Source organism: Carassius carassius, chromosome 10 (genome assembly GCF_963082965.1).
Source record: "Carassius carassius chromosome 10, fCarCar2.1, whole genome shotgun sequence".
NCBI classification, from domain to species: Eukaryota; Metazoa; Chordata; class Actinopteri; order Cypriniformes; family Cyprinidae; genus Carassius; species Carassius carassius.
In genome coordinates, this window is record NC_081764.1 from 3,920,308 (window position 1) to 3,941,577 (window position 21,270).

General features: G+C 41.6%; 1 protein-coding gene across 1 annotated transcript; it reads right to left on the reverse strand.

Moving 5' to 3' along the window:
* Positions 1 to 6,392: 6,392 nt before the first annotated feature.
* Positions 6,393 to 21,188, reverse strand: LOC132151232 (R-spondin-4-like). Its single transcript, XM_059559344.1, has 5 exons — positions 21,074 to 21,188; positions 16,295 to 16,465; positions 15,843 to 15,980; positions 10,105 to 10,302; positions 6,393 to 6,510 (listed from the first exon to the last, which is right to left on the reverse strand). Exons 1-5 carry the CDS (start codon positions 21,177 to 21,179, stop codon positions 6,419 to 6,421), a joined length of 705 nt encoding a protein of 234 aa, XP_059415327.1. The 5' UTR covers positions 21,180 to 21,188; the 3' UTR covers positions 6,393 to 6,418.
* Between the last annotated feature and the right edge of the window lie 82 nt (positions 21,189 to 21,270).

Sequence of the window (21,270 nt, forward strand, 5' to 3'; positions counted from 1 at the left end):
GAGTCAGCTTCGCATCAGCATAAACACAGAAACTCAATCTACTTCAGTCTCTTCAGAGAAAAGAGAGCATGCAAGGTTTAAGGAGGCATGTTTAACTACAGTCAGTTTCTAAGGGTATGGGGTCTGTGCAGTGTTCAAACTTCCCTCATTAATCGTCCTCTGAGTTGGAAACTTCCTGCAGCTAAGAGCACTGCTCCCTAGAGAGAAGTAATTTAAAGACTACAGCACAATTGTTTCATGAACGCTGTCCACAGCATTCTCTCTTTCACATGTGCACACAAACATAAACAAGCACACCAAAACGTCCTAACCCCCAAAACAGGACAGCACGCGATTGATGTCTGTTCAGGTCAAAGCTGACAATGTCCCAGAGGGGTTGTTTCGCACTTTGCATTTTGACAATGGGAAAACATTTTCTAGAATGTTGCCCTTAAAACAATACAAGGGCGAGCAATGATAATAATTAGTGAATGTCTATGTTCCCCTAGTCAAATAGAGGCTCTGTATTATTGCCTGTGTATGTGCATGCATTAGCGCAATCTTCTACATGCCAAGGTTGTATGTTATATTTATACTTCACGGTTTATATTGTACACATTTGTCACAAGGCTACATAAATCTGGGGGATGCTTAAAAGTTTTCTATATATACAATTAATGTTCTTTAAGATTTTTTTATGTTTTTGAAATAGTCTTTTATGCTCTACAAGTCTGCATTTATTTACAGGGAGACATTTTATTACAATCTAAAGTAACTTTTTTTTCTATTTTCAGCATCATGAAATGTCACATGAAATCATTCTAATATGCTGATTTGCTGCTCAAGAAACCTTTCTTATTTTTAGCAATGTTGATCATTTTTTACTGCATAGTGTTTTGTGGAAACTGTGACTCAAAAAGTTTGGGGAAAGTAAAAAAAAAAGTTAATTAGTACTTTTATTGAGCAGTATAAGTGCATTAAATGGACTAAATGAGATAGAAAATATCTGTATTTTCTATTCATCAAAGAATCCTGAAAAAATGTATGATGATTTCCACAAAATTATTATTATACAATGTTTTCATCATCTATATGAAATGTTTATATGTGTATGTATTTCTGGGTACTTTCTGGGAAATCTGAGCAACCAATTCATAAAATTGTTTCCTTCAATTACTGTTACTTGCATAGTACCTTCTCATTACTTACCTCAGAATCAGAAATAGCTTTATTGTCAAGTTTGTTGTTTGCTCACACAAGGAATTTGTTGTGGTGACAGAAGCTACCAATACACAGAGGCAACAACACCACACAGATAATAAGAAATAAAGATTACACATCGCAATATGTCACAGAAATCTGAAATGCAAAAAATTTCCCACTTTAGGGCAATTCACCCTATATATATATATATATATATATATATAGAGAGAGAGAGAGAGAGAGAGAACAGAAATGTATCTACAGTTGTGGTATAAAGAACTGTAGAAATATACTGATGGACACCCTTATGCTTGAACATGGTGTTCGTTATGGACAAGCTGTAACTAGCACAGAAGTACAATAACTGAACACCGCTCAGGTTCAGATCAGGGGGGCCGTTCCTCCCAATCACGCCCCTCCAGGTGTCACTGTCGTTGCCCACGTGGGCGTTGAAGTCCCCCAGTAAAACGACGGAGTCCCCAGTCGGAGTACTTTCCAGCACCCCTCCCAGAGACTCCAAGAAGGCTGGGTACCCTGCACTGCCGTTCGGCCCGTAGGCACAAATGACAGTGAGAGACCTATCCCCGACCCGAAGGCGCAGGGAAGCGACCCTCTCGTTCACCGGGGTAAACTCCAACACATGGCAGCTGAGCTGGGGGGCTATAAGCAAACCCCCACCAGCCCGCCGCCTCTCACCATGGACAACTCCAGAGTCATGAAGAGTCCATCCTCTATCGAGGAGTGTGGTTCCAGAGCCCAAGCTGTGCGTAGAGGTGAGCCCGACGATTGGTAGTCGGAACCTCTCAACCTCACGCACAATCTCGGGCTCCTTCCCCGCCAGTGAGCTGACGTTCCACGTCCCTAGAGCTAGTTTCCGTGTCCAGGGATCGGGCTGTCGAGGCCCGTCGCCTAGGACCTGTTTGCCTTGGGAGACCCTACCAGGGGCATATAGCCCCAGACAACATAGCTCCTAGGGTCATTCGGGTACTCAAACCCCTCCACCACGTTAAGGTGGCAGTTCAAGGAGGGGGACCGGAGGGTGTGTTCCAACTACAGGGGAGTCACACTTCTCAGCCTCCCTGGGAAAGTCTATGCCAGGGTACTGGAGAGGAGAATCCGGCTGATAGTAGAACCTCGGATTCAGGAGGAACAGTGTGGTTTTCGTCCAGGCCGTGGAACACTGGACCAGCTCTATACCCTCTACAGGGTGCTGGAGGGTTCATGGGAGTTTGCCCAACCTGTCCACATGTGCTTTGTGGATTTGGAGAAGGCATTCGACTGTGTCCCTCGTGGCCGGTTCTGTTCATGATTTTTATGGACAGAATTTCTAGGCGCAGCCAGGGGCCGGAGGGGGTCAGGTTTGGTGACAACACGATTTCGTTTCTGCTCTTTGCGGATGATGTTGTCGTGTTGGCCTCATCAAGCCAGGACCTTCAGCATGCACTGGGACGGTTTGCAGCCGAGTGTGAAGCGGCTGGGATGAGAATCAGCACCTCCAAATCCGAGGCCATGGTCCTCAGGAAGTCGTGGTCTAATGGTTAGAGGGTTGGATTCCCAATCGAAAGGTTGTGAGTTCGACCCTCGGGCCGGCAGGAATTGTGGGTGGGGGAGTGCATGTACAGTTCTCTCTCCACCTGCAATACCACTACTTAGGTGCCCTTGAGCAAGGCACTGAACCCCCAACTGCTCCCCGGGTGCCGCAGCATAAATGGCTGCCCACTGCTCTGGGTGTGTGTTCACAGTGTGTGTGTGTTATCACTGCTCTGTGTGTGTGCACTTTGGATGGGTTAAAAGCAGAGCACGAATTCTGAGTATGGGTCACCATACTTGGCTGAATGTCACTTTCACTTCACTTCACTTTCACTCAGTCGGAAAAGGGTGGCTTGCCCACTTCAGGTTGGTGGAGAGTTCCTGCCTCAAGTGGAGGAGTTTAAGTATCTTGGGGTCTTGTTCACGAGTGAGGGAAGGATGGAACGGGAGATTGACAGACGGATCGGTGCAGCTTCTGCAGTAATGCGGTCGATGTACCGGTCTGTCGTGGTGAAGAAAGAGCTGAGCCGCAAGGTGAAGCTCTCGATTTACCGGTCAATCTACGTTCCTACTCTCACCTCTGGTCATGAGCTTTGGGTCATGACCGAAAGGACAAGATCCTGGATACAGGCGGCCGAAATGAGCTTTCTCCGCAGGGTGGCTGGGCGATCCCTTAGAGATAGGGTGAGAAGCTCAGTCACCCGGGAGGAGCTCAGAATAGAGCCGCTGCTCCTCCACATCGAGAGGGGTCAGCTGAGGTGGCTCGGGCATCTGTTCCGGATGCCTCCTGGACGCCTTCCCGGGAAGGTGTTCCGGGCACGTCCCACTGGGAGGAGACCCCCGGGGAAGACCTAGGACACGCTGGAGAGACTATGTCTCCCGGCTGGCCTGGGAACGCCTCGGTGTCCCCCCAGAAGAGCTGGAGGAAGTGTCTAGGGAGAGGGAAGTCTGGGGTTCTCTGCTTAGACTGCTGCCCCTGCGACCCGGCCCCGGATAAGCGGAAGAAGATGGATGGATGGATCATGATCACGTTTATTAACCTCTGAGTAGGTTTGTAGACCGAATTATTAAAATTACTCATTCACAGCACACAAAAGGCGTTGTTGCCACCTACTGGTGTAATGACATAATCGTCTGAAAGAGTCATGAATCTGAGTAAATCTTTTTCATGCTAATTGGGATTAATCAAAATATTTACCACAGTTAGCAAGCTAGTGGACTGGGCCTCAGCTTTTCAGCTTGACCTTAGAAGTGTTCGCTGATGATAAGTTTATGTAATGCTAATAATAAATTAAATAATAATGTAAAATAAAAATACGATTTTAAGGGATTGTAAATAGCTCTGTTTGTTGAACGTTAACACATGGTGGGTGGGTGCATGTGTGTAGGGTTAAAAGGTTACAGCCATCTGATCGATTTACTTATAGCACACAGAGACACCTGTGTAACACAATGTTGTAGCTTAAAGGGTTTGACTAGAATGATTACCAAAACTTAGGTATGCACAATTGTGATGCTTCTCTTAGCAAACAGCACTAATAACAACTCAACCAGAGGCACTCTAATCATATGGAGCGTGTTTGCATGATTGAAAAGACGTGTCAGGTCGAATGCTGTTCACACAGCATCAAGCTCAACGCATCATATAATGTGTCACTTTACATTGTATATGGCATGTTTTCTCTGAGACTCTCACAGAGATGTTTAGGGTTTGTTGTGAAGTTTCATTGGGAACTGATGACCCTGCCCTGAGCGGATGACCTCTGAACTTGTTCGGTCTGTTGAGATGTAAAAACAGCCCATATGATGTACATTTCTATTGGAAGCCTCATTTAATGCAGTGTACAGTTATATATCAGGTGAACATTTCCATCTAGTGGCTGAATATGGAACAAGTGCAGAGGCTGGTACTGTAATGGTTGTTTTAATCATTTAATCATCAATTAGCATTTCACTTAGACTGCATATGCCCTGAAAATGGCCCTTTTTAAAAACAGGTCTATTTTATTCAAATTTAGTGTAATGCTGAAAAAGAAAGTGAAATACTTTCTTTCAAAACGACAGTAACCTGGTTAATTTGGAAAAATAAAATTACTAGAAAATATTTAGAAACTGTCTGAAACAAACACACTTATGGGTATAAACATGTATTATGGGAGGGCGGGGTTAGTTTACACTTTAATTAACCATTAGTTAACACTTTTTACTCCAGTGAATATTTTTCATTTATTAAAAATCTGTTTTTTCTCTGTACACATGTGTTTTGATTTCTAAAAGCTATTGAACATTACTGAACAGTATAACTGCACAGGAAATACATATCAACTTTTTGTGACCCTATAGCAGGGCATGTTTTAACAGTAAACAGGTAGAGATTTTACGTTAATTTGGAAGAAAAGAAAAAAAACGTTCAAATCTGTAAGTGTGTATTTAATATGCATTATAAGATATTCATTTGTTCTTCTATATAAATATAAACAACTGAATATAAACAACGTACAAAAAGCTGTATACAATCAGAGTATGCAATATCAGAATTTTTGTAAAGAGAATATACTTAAAAAAAATAACTCTATATCCCTGTAAAGCTGCAACAAATATCAGAATTAATTTATTTATTGTTTTCTTGTTTGTCACGTGATGGCGAATCCCTAAGCTTTTATTTTCAAATCATATTTCAAATATATATATAATCTCTTTCTTATCTGTATCATTTTCAGAACTGCTCAAGAAAAATAGTCCTTAAGAAACTCAAAAAAAAAAAAAGTAAACATTCCTTTGGGTGTAATTGCTTTAGCGAGCAAAACTGTGATTTTTCCAGTAAATACATTTCAGCTGCCTGAGAGAATACTGTGGAGGAAAGCGCAAATAAATCACATTGAAATCAGCTCATTCCCATCCTTCCCAAATCAAAAGCAGCATGTTGTAGAACATTTCAGTTTTCACAGGGGGACGATAATCAGTTTCAAAAAAGAGAAAAAAAGACATAAAGAGTTTAATGGTAGAGTTGAGGCTCTAAGAAAATAATGCAATATTATAGTTTAATTTAAGCTGTTTAGACAAAGTTTGCACACTTTAAGCAGGTTAACTTAGAAATGTACATAAAACAAATATTTATCACTTTTCTTAAGAATAAATCTGTGCCAATCATTTGGTCACATGACCTGTCTACAGCCAATGACACGGTTCAAGACTGAATAAATGGAGTACAAGGTCATGTTTTTGGTATCTCTTTGCACGATTTTACATCATTCTGTGTCTCTTTTTTCTCTAATACAATTATTGTGAAGAAGTGCAAATAAAAGGAGAGTATGTGGTTGGAAAACACAGAAACAGCCGAGGCATGCACAGAAAGATGTGAAGATACAGCTCAAACCACATGAAGCTGTTCTTCTGTTATTCATCAGATGGAAATGTACAGTGTCATAGTCCAATATGGATCTCGTCTTTGTCAAACCACACTTTACTGAAGGTTTAAGTCATGTGGTAGTGTTGGGGGAAACCCTTCCAACTTGTCACTTAATACATCTGCATTAAAAAAGGATGTGCAATATCTTGCTATATGTCACAATTTTTAAAGTAGCCATATAACAATTATTTATACAAAAATATTGTTATATATATATATATATATATATATATATATATATATATATATATATATATTACTAAAGAATAAAACTTTCGTTCCAGAACTTTACATTCTTTATGGAGATTCTGTGATGGTTCTGTTCCCGAAGAGCTTTAGCTTTTTCTGTGACTTTCTTCTTTCTTCTCTCCTTTCATTTTGCCTTTTATCTGTCAAGATAAAACCGTAAAACCATATAAGAAAGTGAATCATCTTTAAGTTATAAAATGTAGGCAGTGAAAATATATGTTCTTTATTATTGATGTAAAGCATTAAAAATTCAGTTTGATCACTTCAATATGTCTGTCACATCTATACCCAGAGAGATATTTTTATTACACCAGCACTTGAAATTCAAATTCTGCTGTGATGTTTTTGTGTATTGATGCATTGCTTTTGTTTTTCTGTTTTGAACATGTTGACACGACATATCATTTTGAAGTCAAAGAAAAGGGCCTTTTTGCTTTTATATTTGTATAATTTTGTTGAACAGAAATAACACAGATCTTGTCCATTAAAATCAACTGAAATGGCATAAAAAAAGGAAATTAAGTATAATATAGAAATTATCCTCATCTTCAATTGGGAATGTGGATGAATTTAAATATACTGTTTAAATATATTGATTAATTTAGCTCTATTTTGAAAAATATAAAAATGTCTAAAATAAAGTCTCAAAATATTAATTTGTCACTAGTTATGTGAAGTGTCTCAGAAAATACATTTTAAATACATTAATTAATTTAATTATGCTCTTAATAAAATTAAAGAGGCTGTTGACTTTCAGTGCCTTAGTTTTAATTCTACATGGGGAAAGCCAGTGTTTATTTTTTGTGTTAGTGGTCAATTTCTCGCTGTCATGCAATGGTCATGCAGCTTATAACCTGAGAATATTGTGTTAATGTTCATGTCTGGTTTGACTTTAAGATTCAAAATCAACAACAGAGGAGCTTCAGGGTGGCACATACTGTCATCTGAAGAAAAGAGCCCGAAGAAAAAAAGTTCTGGAGCAAAAGCAGAACAAACAGTGTGCAGAGGGGGGTGTTTGAGTATTTATTTAACATTTTTGTGTGCTAAAGCCAAATCATAATACATGTTTGTCTTTTTTAAAAATGACATAATAAAAGCATAATAAAACTGGAGTAAACAGATATTATGGCTGGAGGAGTCCGTCTGGCAAGAATGACACTTTCTCCATAATTGTCCTTTTTTCTCCTCTTGGATCTCTCCAATCTCTTTTTATCTGTTGTCACTCTCTGTCCTGCTTTTTACATGCTTTGATTAAAGCTTCCTAACTTCTTCGTTTTCTCAGATTATGCACACACAAAGCACTAAAAGTCGATATTTACAGCCCTGCAGTCATCTGTGTTAGCCTTACCCTCTAATCCTAAAACCAACATAAATCTCCATCTTAAGATCAGAGGTTTGTGCGTTATGATTTAGTCTGGTAAGTTTGGGTCACGTGTAGGGTCCAAACAGAAAACACTGGAAAATCTTCAGCTGTGAGCCGTTCTGAGATGTGCTGCCTGACTTTCATTAACTCTCAGGGTTACATTTGAAGACAAGGAAACTTGAAAAGAAAGGCAATGATCTTGTGTTAATCTAGAGGACATCCTAGGACTAAATTAATTCATCAGGTTCTCATTGGTCACACCACAAGTGAATCTTTGAGGTGTCAGCTTCAGAGATAAACCACAATGGTACTGATTGAGAACATCTGATGTGGATGGTAACAGTGCATTTTAGTACTGTTTTTGAGCTGTTTTTTTCTGTCTGAATTCTTATATATATATATATATATATATATATATATATATATATATATATATATATATATATATATATATATATATATATATATATATGTGTGTGTGTGTGTGTGTGTGTGTGTTTGAAAGAAGTATTTTATGCTCACCAAAGCTACATTTATCTGTTCAGAAATACAGTAAAAATCAGTCATATTTTAAAGAACTATTCTATGTGAATATATTTTAAAATGTAATTTTTTCCTGTGATCAAAACTGAATTTTCAGCATCATTACGCAAGTCTTCAGTGTCACATGATATTTCGGAAATCATTCTAATATACAAAATAATTAATATATACAGTTAATAAATATAACTCCTCTTTTCTTTTTCTTTTTTTGATGAATAGAACGTTCAAAAGAACAACATTTTGAACAACATTTGAAACAGAAATCTGTAACTGTAATTTCTTTACTGCTGTTTTGATTATTTAATGCATCCTTGCTGAATGAAGGTACTAATTTCTGAAAAATAAAATAAATAAATACAAAATTATTATTTTTTATTTAATTTTTTTAGTCCAGTTGAAACAGCTGCAATTACTTATTTTTTCCCTGTCATATTGCATTGCGTTGTTGGATACAACATACATGCAATGTATGCTATTCATGCAATAGTGCATGAAAGCAGAAAATGTGCATACTGTGCACCCACTGCATCCCATTTTCTCTCAAAAACAGTACTAAGTATACCATTCTAAAGCATTTTCTCATTTAAAAATGACAGCAATGGAAATTCTAATGATAGAAATGGCTGTCATGCAGTGTTTCCATCACACATGGGTGCCATTCACGGTGACTGAAGGTGACAGAGAAAATATCATGCTTCATTTTCTTAATGCCACCAAACATTTGATCTACCAGTGACAACATGATTTCAAGTAGAGCATCATATGGAAACAAAACACAATTTCGCAATTTAGCCAAGGAACCAATTTTTCTTTTTCTTTTTTTGATCTTTGTTTCGTGTAATGTGATAATGTGTAATCGTGTGAGAATCTACAAGAAAGATGATATAAAGAGGCTGTGGTTGTGCGTGGCCGTGTTTTCTCTCTCTCTCTCTCTCTCTCTCTCTCTCTGACTTTTCTTAGGGTCACTCCCCTCTGGCCTGGTGATTGGCTTTGAGACCTGTCAGTATCTATCACTGGCGTGACATCACCTCTCCCACAGCCGATCAAGTTTTCCACCTGCAGCCAATCAAGTTCCTGCCAGCAGTTAAAAGGACGCTGAAAAGAACGCGAGAGGCAACTTGTTTTGATGCCACTCTGTTTTTGTTGTTGCTTTGTACGCTTGCTTTGTACGCTTGCTTTCAGTAACCCTTTTGTTTTCATTGCCATCTTGTTTTGAACATCGTTTTGACATTTGTTTTACTTTATGTTTGATTTCGGACTTTTTGATGGTATTGAGTAAAAGACCCAGAGTAAAGTGGACAGGTAAAATGTCACGTGACTTACATAAAACAACACCTAGGTGACTTGATGTATATACACCCCAGGTAAGAAAGTGAATGCCAATTTCGGTATGTTTTGTTTGTTAGCTAGGGTAAGTAAGTTAGGGCGTTTTCTGACGCTGAAGATTTGACGTCTTTTCTTTTCTTTATTTTATTAGTCAGGTAAGAGGTTTACTTACAAGTTAGAATGAGTTTTGTTTTGTTCTTTTCATTTCTTTGGCTTCACTAATTGTCCCCTTTTTCTCTTGGGTTATTTATTTTTCTGAGATCTTTTTGAGTTGTAAATACTAATTATTTCGCCTTTCTTATATTCACCAGTATTACTATTACACATTTTTGTATACTTATTTTCATTTAATGTATAATAAATCATTTTTCTTTCACCATTAGTTCGTTACGTGTTGTCTCTTGTCACCCCAATCACACCGAAAAACTATCATGACCTCAATGTTACCTCTTTTGACCTTAGGCCATAAGAGTTCGTAACAAGGCTTAAAAATATGAATCACCTTTTGGACACCTTTTCTTAATCCTGCACTTTCTGTGCTCAGTCTGATGTGAACAGCCTGCGTCTGTTTCTTCAGGCATGTTTCTGGGCAGCTCATGGGTCCTGATCTGCTGCCCCCATCTGACACCGCAGCTCAGGCCGTTGTGCTGGCATGGGCTCCATTCACCCCAGAAAGCTAAGCTACTGAACACACAGCCTTCTGGAGTACAAACAGATAAGTGAGATAAAGAGTCACAATTACCTTTTTAATTTTTTCTGTATAGAAAACAAAAAATGTCTCGGTTACGTCTGTAACCTCGGTTCCCCGAGAAGGGAACGAGACGATGCGTCGATAACGCTTTGGGAACGCATTCTGCGTGAGTGCGTCTGAAGCATCCATGTCAACTAGTCCAATGGCGAGAGTGAGCGTCAGGAGTGACGTCACGACCAGGAATTGATAAAAAACCCCAACCGGAGCAACCGGTGTTAGCTTCGACAGTGCCGAAGCAAGTCGATCACAGAAACGAAGGAAGTATGGCAGGGAGACGCATCGTCTCGTTCCCTTCTCGGGGAACCGAGGTTAGAGACGTAACCGAGGCGTTCCCCATCGAGGGAGAGACGATAACGCTTTGGGAACGAGAATACCCAAACTGCCATATAACAAGTGCCTGAGTGTCAGCCAGAAAAAAACAACGGCTCAAGAATTAAAAACCTGAGACCCGGGAGTAGCGTCCAGGTCTAGGCTATAAAACCTGACGAATGTGAGTGGCGAGGACCAGCCTGCCGCATCGCAAACATCCTGAAGAGAGGCCCCAGATAATAAGGCTCTAGAGGCCGCCATACTCCTAGTAGAATGAGCTCTGACCCCCAAAGGGCACGGTAGGTCAGAAGACTCATAGGCAAGAAGGATAGCCCCAACTATCCATTCAGTGGCAGGAAGACCAATCTTAGGTGACCCGAAACAAACAAACAGCTGATCGGATTTCCGAAAAGAAGTCCGATGAACATAAGTGTCCAATGCTCGCACCGGGCACAAGAGGTAAGACTTTTCCTGGTCCGATGATGCAAACGGGGGAGGACAGAAAGCCTGCAGAACAATAGGTCTCGGAACAATGGTCGGTACCTTAAGGATGTATCCCTGCTTAGGGTAGAGAAAGGCCTTCTAAAACTATAGCCAGGTCCCAGGCCGGCACTCTAGTACGAGTTGCAGGTCTCAGCCTCAAGGTGCCACGAAGGAAACGAGAGATAAGAGGGTCACGACCCAGAGATGCACCACCCACTGGGGCGTGGAAAGCCGAAATGGCCGCCACGTAAACTTTTAAGGTGGATGGACATAGACCAGAAGTGAAGCGGTCCTGTAAAAACTCAAGAACTGAGCCAACAGAGCAGTGGACGGGGTCACACTGATGTTGGTAACACCAAGAAGAAAAAACATTCCATTTGAGTCTATAAAGTTTTCTCGTAGCTGGAGCTCTGGAGCTAAGAATGGTCTCAACAACCTCAGTTGAGAGACCACTCTCTATGAGTTGCGCCCCCTCAGAGGCCACACCCAAAGCTTCCAAATCTCTGGCCGGGGGTGAAATATAGTGCCCCCGGCCTGAGATAGAAGGTCTTTCCTGATCGGGATCTCCAAGGGAGGACCGTCGAGGAGATGAATCAGGTCCGCAAACCAGATTCGACTCGGCCAGTGTGGAGCTACGAGAAGTAGACTTACTCCGTCCTGGCGGACTCTCTCCAGAACTCCTGGGAGCAGAGCAACAGGGGGAAAGGCGTACAGAGGTAGCCTCTGCCACATCTGTACCATAGCGTCCAACCCCAGGGGGGATGGATGAGTAAGGGAGAACCATAGTGGACAGTGCGTCGTGTACTGAGACGCAAACAGATCCACTTCTGCTTGGCCATAAGATTCCCATATGAGCTCCACCACCTCGGGGTGAAGCCTCCATTCCCCTGACCTCAGCACCTGCCTCGACAGGGTGTCTGCTCCAATATTCTGAGTCCCTGGTATATACATTGCCCTCAGAGAGCGTAATTTCCCCAGGGACCACAGGAGGATCTGGTGCGCTAATTTGCAGAGTGGGCGCGAGCGCAGACCCCCCTGACGGTTGATGTAAGAGACCACCGATGTATTGTCTGTGCGGACCAGCACATGATGGTCCCTCAGGTCTGGCAGGAAATGCCCCAAAGCTTTGAAGACCGCCATCATCTCCAGGCAGTTGATGTGCCAAGAGTGATGATGGCTCTCCCACAGACCCTGAGCTGAGCGGCCTTCCATTACCGCTCCCCAGCCGGTAAGGGAAGCATCTGTCGAGATGGCAACCCGATGACAAAGAGCTCCCAATACCGGACCCTGGGACAGGAACCAGTGTTCTCTCCATATGACCAAGGCGCGGAGACACCGCCGCATGATCTTGATCGTACGAAGTGGGTTTCCCCTCGGGGAGAACCCTCTGGTCCTGAGCCACCACTGTAAAGGTCTCATGCCCAGCAGGCCAAAGGGGATCACATTGGACGCTGCTGCCATGAGACCCAACAATCTCTCTAACTGTTTTACAGTGCGTGACTGGCCTAGCTTTAGCTCTGATGTGGCTGTGAGGATGTTGGCTACACGAGCGGGCGAAAGAGCAGCTCGCATCGTGACCGAATCCCATACCACCCCAAGAAAAGTGGTCCTCTGTAATGGAGATAGCACACTCTTCTTGGTATTGAGCCTCAAACCCAACTTCTGCATATGAGCGAGGACGACATCTCGATGCCGAACCGCCAACTGTTCTGATTCCGCTAAAATCAACCAGTCGTCCAAGTAATTCAGAATACGTATGCCCTGTAGCCTGAGCAGGGCCAGAGCTGCATCTACGCATTTCGTGAATGTGCGGGGTGAGAGAGCTAGACCGAAGGGAAGTACCCGATACTGGTATTCTTTGCCCCCGAAAGAAAACCTTAGGAACTTCCTGTGCTGAGGGAGGATGGAGATATGGAAGTACGCATCTTTCAGGTCTATCGTGACGAACCAGTCCTCGGATCTGATTTGAGTCACGATCTGTTTGAGTGTCAGCATCTTGAATTTTAATTTCTGAACTGTACGATTCAACAGACGAAGATCTAAAATGGGACGCAGCCCTCCATCCTTTTTTGGAACAATGAAGTAACGGCTGTAAAAACCCGATGCCCTGTCGGGAGGATACACCTGCTCTATAGCATTTTTCGCTAAAAGAGATTTCACTTCTTGCTCCATGACCAGAGCCTGCTCGGGATGCACTACTGTGAGCAACACCCCGTTGTAGCGAGGGGGACGAGAACCGAACTGGATTCTGTAACCCTTCTCTACTATCTGCAGGACCCATTGAGATATATTCGGCAGACTTTTCCATTCTGTCAGACATTCTACTAAGGGAACCAGCCTCTCGAGGCTGGCCTCTGGTGTAATTTGAACAGCTAGTGCGGGGACCTGAAGCCGAAACGCAGGAACCACCGGAGCTAACTGCTCTTGAACCCCCCTCAGAGGGAGCGAGCCCAACGCAGCGTCTGAGAGACACAGCGCCAGAGACCCGCTGGAGACCGCTGCGCCCCGAGGCACCAAGGGTGGCGGGGTTGGCAGGACGGCCCCGTGAGAGCACCGAGACCGGACGGGCCCGTATACTGAGGTGTACACCGCACCGTCTCGGTTGGGGCTGCCCTCACAGGTCTGACCCATTTGGCGTCAGGACCTTTTCTTCTGAGCCGAAGCTTTCTTAGCGAGAAGAACGGTCCTCAGAACCGGCTTCTGCTTAGATTGCTTTGGCTGTGAGTGCTGGCTCGGTCCCCGTGATTTTTGAGGAGGAGCGCGGTCGCAACACTCTCTTTTTGAAAAACACGATATGAGGAGCATGAAGGCTGGGGCTGCCTTGCACGCCCAGCAGCATCAGGATTAGATCAGCGAGGGAGAAAACTTTTAAAAGCTTCAGATTGCTTTTTATTTTCTTGAAATCTTTCAACCACTTCATTCACAGCATCACCAAACAGACCTTCATGAGAAATGGGAGCGTCTAAAAGAAAAGATCTATCTTTATCTTTAATATCTGAAAGATTAAGCCAAAGGTGTCTTTCTGTAGAAACCAAAGCAGCCATAGATCTACCAATAGCACGTGCTGTTTCTTTAGTCCCCCTGAGAGATAAATCCGTAGCCCGACGAAGTTCGCGAATTTCGTCACGGCTGACTCCCTCACTGTTATCTAACTCCCCCAGCAGCTCAGCCTGATAAGCCTGAAGCAAAGCCATCGAGTGAAGGCAAGCTCCAGCCTAACCTGCTGCTGTATAAGCTTTACCCACTAAATTAGATGTGATCTTTAAAGGCTTCGTGGGCAAAGTCGGGTTCTTAATAGATGACGCTGAACCAGGGGAAAGATAGCTCGCGAGCGTCTGTTCCGCCCGGGGCATCGCTTCATAACCATTTTTTTTAGCCCTCTTATATCAGAATAAATGCGCACTTGAGGGCTGAAAAGACGTGATGAATATGGCTTATTCCACGATCTAGACAGCTCACTGTGAAGATCAGGGAAAAAAGGGAGACCCCGTGATGTAGGAGATGTTTTAGAAGACAGAAAACGCTCGTCTAATTTGCTTTTAGGACGAGCGCTCTGTTTATCAGATGGCCAAGATATATGTAACTTATCTACAGCTCGTGTTAATACATCAACCAACTCCTCATATGCTGGGGAAAGAGATGGCGAATCCTCTTCCCCCCTGATTGTGTCACCTTCACTGCCCGTTACATCTAACTCCTCGGAGCTAGAGCAACGAAGCAATTAGCTCTCCCCCCGGGCTGAAGAAGCCGCGGGGCGGGCTTCCGACACCGGAGTTTGAGCTATGGATCTCCCAGGTAAGGGAGGAGAAAGAGCCCTCGGACCCATCTCCAACCCCGCTGAGAGATCCATTTGCGAACCCCAGGAATGCATTCTCTGTTCTGCCTCGGCAGAAGCGGGTCCTGCACCCTGAGGAGCGCGAGGCTATACCATGATATATAAACTTTGAACAAGACAACAGTAAATATGACAGACAGGTTTGACACAGATCGCTTGCTGAGGCACAGAAAGCTAACACCGGTTGCTCCGGTTGGGGTTTTTATCAATTCCTGGTCGTGACGTCACTCCTGACGCTCACTCTCGCCATTGGACTAGTTGACATGGATGCTTCAGACGCACTCACGCAGAATGCATTCCCAAACCGTTATCGACGCATCGTCTCTCCCTCGATGGGGAACAACTGTTACCTCATAATTGTAAGGAATAAAGCATAATTGCAAAATATAAAAGTCTCGCAATTCTTGGATTCTGTCTTGTATTGTAAGATAAATTGTTTTGTATTGTCACAATTAACTTTCTTTTACCTCTTTCTATCTGCTTATTTATTTGTATCCTGTGGCAGAAACTGGCTTCCATAGATTTGAAACAGTCTGTATTGTATAAAGCACTATATAAATAAATGTGATTTTACTTGACTTAATCTTGACTTTATTTTTATTTTTTTTATCAAAGCTCCTGTGTGAGGCAGCAAGTCAAGTTTTTGCACAACATCAAGTTAATGGCATGTAAATACCCTGGTAAATGCAACCAGAAATTTTCCTCAAGACTATATCTGCTGCTTTTCATTGCCTTACATGAGAAAACATCTTGATATAATTGTTCCAAATAAAACAAGACTGATAGGTTTCTTTCAGTATGCTAATGAGAGTTTAATGGCATCTACCCATAAAGAAGGTCTGACAACGAGTAAAGCACTTACCAACACAGTCTGTGGACTGTGGAAATGTGCCCTCTGGACAGTTTTTGAAGCATTTGCCTTTGAAGAGCAGATGTCCTCCCTTGCACTTAGTGCAGAAGTCTTTGCTGAAGCACCTCTCACACTCTGGAGCTTTGCATTCTGGGAGAAATATTTATGAGGATTATAGTTATATACAGTATAAGGTGTGTGGTATTGTTCCAGGCTTTCTCAAGATATCAAGTTCTAAAGAGATTAAATAATAAGGACATATTTTGAAACACTACTATTATTATTAAGAGTTCCTTATTAATATTAGCAAGAATGTTAAATAAAGTATTAATATGAAATAGATATGAAATAAACACACAATATAATAATAAAGAAATACAACATTTCCAAGAGGTTTGGACATGTAGATGATGATTATTGTGTACTTGTTTGATAGTATTAACTATTGTCTCGGATGGACTCACTCATGCAGCGGTTGAGATCTTTGCCTCGGAGGCCGAAGTGTCCGGAGGGGCAGGAATAAAGACAAGAGCCGTGGTGACTCATGCCATCTCTGTTCAGGAACAGGAAGAGGCGCTCAGAGCAGCGCAGACAGCCATTTTCCTTCGAACACTCCAGACAGCTGCTGCAGTCCTCTGAAAACATTTCAAATCATTATTATCAAACATCGCAAGGGAGCGTGTCTAAGACTGCACACTGGGATTTAAGTGCAGTCACATTATCTAACACATTACACTTTCTACATTTGAGGGTTTTGAGATGACAAAGGCTACAAGCCTGTATGTCATCACTTTGACTGCTTGAAAAGAACCTGTTTTTTTTCTGTCACCTAACTAAACTCAAGAAAGTAAAGTGTGCATTTTAGCAATGCAGTACAGATATACATTTTGATGTGTGCATTATCATGATTAATTGTGATAAATGATGCAATCAGACTTAAGGTGAACTCCTGATGGATGATATCTCGAAAGAAGAATGTCAGCGAGACTCATCTTTTTTTCTTTTTTTTTACCTTTATTTTTACAGGCAAGTCATTAAGAACAGGTTCTTATTTACAATGGCGGTCTGACAAGTAGAATAACCACTTAGGGAAAGGGAAGTAGGGCTAAAATAAATACAGAACATTAGAAATATATACAGGTTAGCAATTAAATAAATAGGATTTAAAACATCAAAAGTCGTCAATCTATGTTTTGCAGAGCATTCCAGTCGCGAGCGGCAGCAGATTGAAAAGATGCAAGACCAAACGCAGAGTTGGTTATGGGAATGCTTAGTTGAAGATGAAGTGAGGACCAGGTGTTATATGTGACAGGCTTTGGCTGCAGCAGGTGAACTAAGTAAGGAGGTAAGTGGCCGAGAAGGGTCTTGTAAATGAAGGTGAACCAGTGAATTTTATGCCGATTGTGAAGGGAGGGCCAATTAACAGATTAATATAGAGCACAGTAGTGTGTATTGAAGGGTGCATTTGTGGGAAACCTGACTTGAGCAACCACCTAGCAACCACACAGAAGTCCTACAGATTTCAGCTCCAACCCTGATCAAAACATCTGAACCAGCTAATCAAGGTGTTCAGGGCTACTTGATAATTACAGACAGGTGTGTTGCAGCAGGGTTGGAACTGAAGTCTGCAGGATGGTAGCTCTCCAGGAGCAGGGTTGGAGATCCCTGCCCTAGAACATAGTCCTGATGGCGCCACACATGGCAGCCGAGATGCTTCGCTCTCCAGTTGTTTTAGTTTGTTTTTCCTGTTTTTTGTTTTGCATACTCAATCAGTTTCACCAGGGATGAACTGATGAACATTCGGCAGAACATACCACAAAGTCTCCTACCGGTAAGGATTTCTCACATTCTGCTGCTCTGTGTTTCACGGAAACCTGGTTGAATGACGCCATTCCAGACAATGTGCTCCATCTGGCTGGCTTTCAGCTGTTTAGAGCAGATTGCGACGCAGAATCAACGGGGAAATCACGTGCAAGCAAGACATGCTTTTACATCAATGAAAGGTGGTGTACAGATGTAACTGTGTTAAAGAAGATGTGCTGTCCTGATCTAGAAGCGCTCTTCATTAACTGTAAAAACCGTTCTATTCGCCACAGAAGTGAGAAGAGTGTTTACATTCCTCCTCAAGCGGACGTGAGTTTGGCTTTGCAAAAACTCGCTTATCATATCACAGAGATGGAGCACCCGAACTCTGTTTTAATAATTCTCAGGGACTTTAATAAAGCAAATCTTTCCAGTGAACTCAAAATACAGACAGCATGTCACATGCAACAGCTAGTGAGAATGGGAAATTGGTGTCAAACAGCCGCTCCACCAACAGCGGAGCTCCTCTCTCAGGACCTGAAGTGGGACAATCACACTGACTCCATTGTTAAAAAGCCCTACAAAGGTTGTACTTCTTTTGCCTGCTGAGGAAGTTCAACCTGCCACGGGAGCTAAAAAATCAGACATAAGAAGATTGCAGAGAACGGTTCAGACTGCTGAAAGGATTATCGGTGCTCCCCTGCCCACCCTTCAAGAACTGTATACATCCCTTTTTGAACTTTTGCCATCTTGCCGTTGCTTCAGAGCCACAAATACCAGTACAGCCAGGCACAAGAACAGTTTTTTCCCTCAGGCAATCTACCTCATGAACAGTTAAATGTTCCCCACTTTATGCAATAAAATGTGCAATAACCTTATTTATTTCTTACCACATCGATCAGTACATCACTGCATCTCACTCTATTCTATTCCATTTTATCATCTATAGCACAACTGTTCATACACAATTATTTATATTTCAATATTTGTCTATTTATATTTACATATGTGTATGTATTTTTATTTATTTATTTTTTTGTCTGTGTGTTGTTGTCTCTGTGTACTGGAAGCTTATGTCACTAAAACAAATTCCTTGCATGCGCAAGCATACTTGGCAATAAAGCTCTTTCTGATTCTGATTAAGACTTCCTCCTGGTGGATGATATTTAGAAAGTAGAATGTCAGAGAGACTCGTCTGACTTGAGCAACCACCTAGCAACCACCCAGAACACCCTAGAAACCACGTAGCAACACCCAGCATTTGCATGGGTACCGGTATGTATATTGCACGGTTAATCAAGTTTAGGCCCATGGAAAATCAAAATAACTTTTTATGTACAAATCTTAAAACTGGTACATGCAAAATATATATTTCGTTTAAACTTTGAAAATGCACAATATATTACTAAATATGCATTTTGCTTATGGCTACTTTTTGTTTTCTTCCACCTTCTATACAACTATCAAGTCCGCATTTAAAACCATTAGTGACCAACAACAACAACTGAGGTCCATTGGATAAAGGCCAGGGACTTTAAATAAAGTAACTGGTTCAATCCCTTCAAAAAAAGAGATATGAGCCATCACCACTGTGCCCTTGATCAAAACATGTAACCCTGGACTGCTCCATGATGAGCTGGATGTTGTAATAATTCAGCTGTATAAAAGCATCTGCTAAATAACTGTTTACTCTCTCTCTCAGTCTTTTTCTTTTCACAAATGTGTTCTTAATATATAGAGTGCATGCATGTGTACATCTGACTAATTCCAAAGACTTGAGATTGAAGTCTCTTGTCTGTGTGTGTTGTGTCAAACTGAGCCACTGGAGAGGGTCTGCAGGGGGGATATGTGAGGAAACTGCCAGATGGTTCTTATCTCAATGTCCTTCGTTAGGGAAATAAAGAGAGACACCACTGTCTAAAAAGACATCGGTGAGCCAAACCAAAATACTTACGCTGCGTTCTCATCAATATATTGTTCCCTATTTTCTGCATGGATGTCAATCAAATGAAATTGAGAAAATATGGGGAAAGATACAAATAAGAAATGAAGGCCAGATACTTCTATAATGCTTATGTGCTCAAATTGAGAAATGTTTTTCTGGTCTGTATATCTGTATTCTAAAGTTTTAGTGTTTTGTTTTTTAATAATTGGTTAGTTACATAAAAAATAAATTGAAAATGAGGGTTTCAAACAATTTTGCAGTTACATTTCTTTGGATTTGTGGCACAGCGCATCAAGATTTATTACCAAATGGTCTATATGTCAGTCTCGTTCTGCCGAAAATATGCATGTAACGCATTAAAACTTCATAATCATCGGGAAGAAGGAGACGGGAACCGGCGGACAATCAAATGAAACTTTAATAATAAAATAAACACAAAACAGCGCGGCAGCCCCTCACCGACGACTGCCGTGCACAAACAAAAACCAAACACAACTAAAATCCAGGCCTGGTCCTACTAGTACTTGATAAAGTGTCACTCCAAAATCACACACAAGCACAAGTTATATACAACTAATCCACTGAATGAACCTTTGGAGACAAATTTTTCATGCAGGATGAACTGAAGCCTCAATTGTTGTAAAAACAAAATGCCTAGGATACAGCAGCACTAAATTGCAACAAACACCACCAGTACCAGAAATTGTCCTGCTCCATCATTTCATCTTGCTGTATCGAATTATTTCCAGAGGGTGACAAAATATGCACTATAACTCACTTTTGCCTCTGTATCTATACATTCTCACTATACTCCCCAAATGGCCTTTAGCCCCAAATTCAGATATTTAAAAATCGAAATAAACAACTCTTTGCAAGCTAAAATATAATGGTTGCCAAGTAACGTAGAAGTCCTCACATTAATATAGAATTCAACTAATAATCACACACCTCTACACTCTTTTTGTATATTCACATAAATAACAGCTTAATAAATGGCTTTGAGTCAGGCTCATCCAATCAGATTTGAGAGCTGGAACTAAACATTGCATTTATGTAAACAAGCAATATTTTGGTTTTGGTATACGTACTGAAAGTACCATGGTAGCACATGAATTCCACTACCGTGGTGAATAAAGAAATACTCGAAAGAATACCATGGTACACTCTCAGAAAAAAAAAGATACAAAAGCGGTCACTGGGATGATACCTTTGAAAAAAGTGCACCTTTGTACCTTACTTACCCCTAAAGTGTACATATTGGTAACTAAATGGCATATTTTAGTACCTTTTGAAAAAGTACCTCTCCAGTGATAACTTTTGTATCTTTTATCTGAGTGTACATGTCCATAAACTATAGTGTTTGGTAATTTTCTGAACGTGTATACAGTTATTTTGCAAAAATAATTAAAAATAATAATAATAAAAAAATAAGACATTATCATTAATAAGCAGATATGAAACACAAAAGATAAATAAAATAAAAAAATGTTCTTACCGCTTCGTTTTCTTGCAGCTAACGTCAATATAAGTGTCTGACAAACAAGGGAGAGGAGAGCCAAAAGTTGCCAATGCATCTGGACAAGCAACAGGTTCCGTAACATCTGCCTGAAAGACTGCCTCAGAAAGAGAGACAGCCTCCTCTCTGTCTCATGGAAACTCATGGTTAACAGCCTGATGCTCACCCTGCCCACA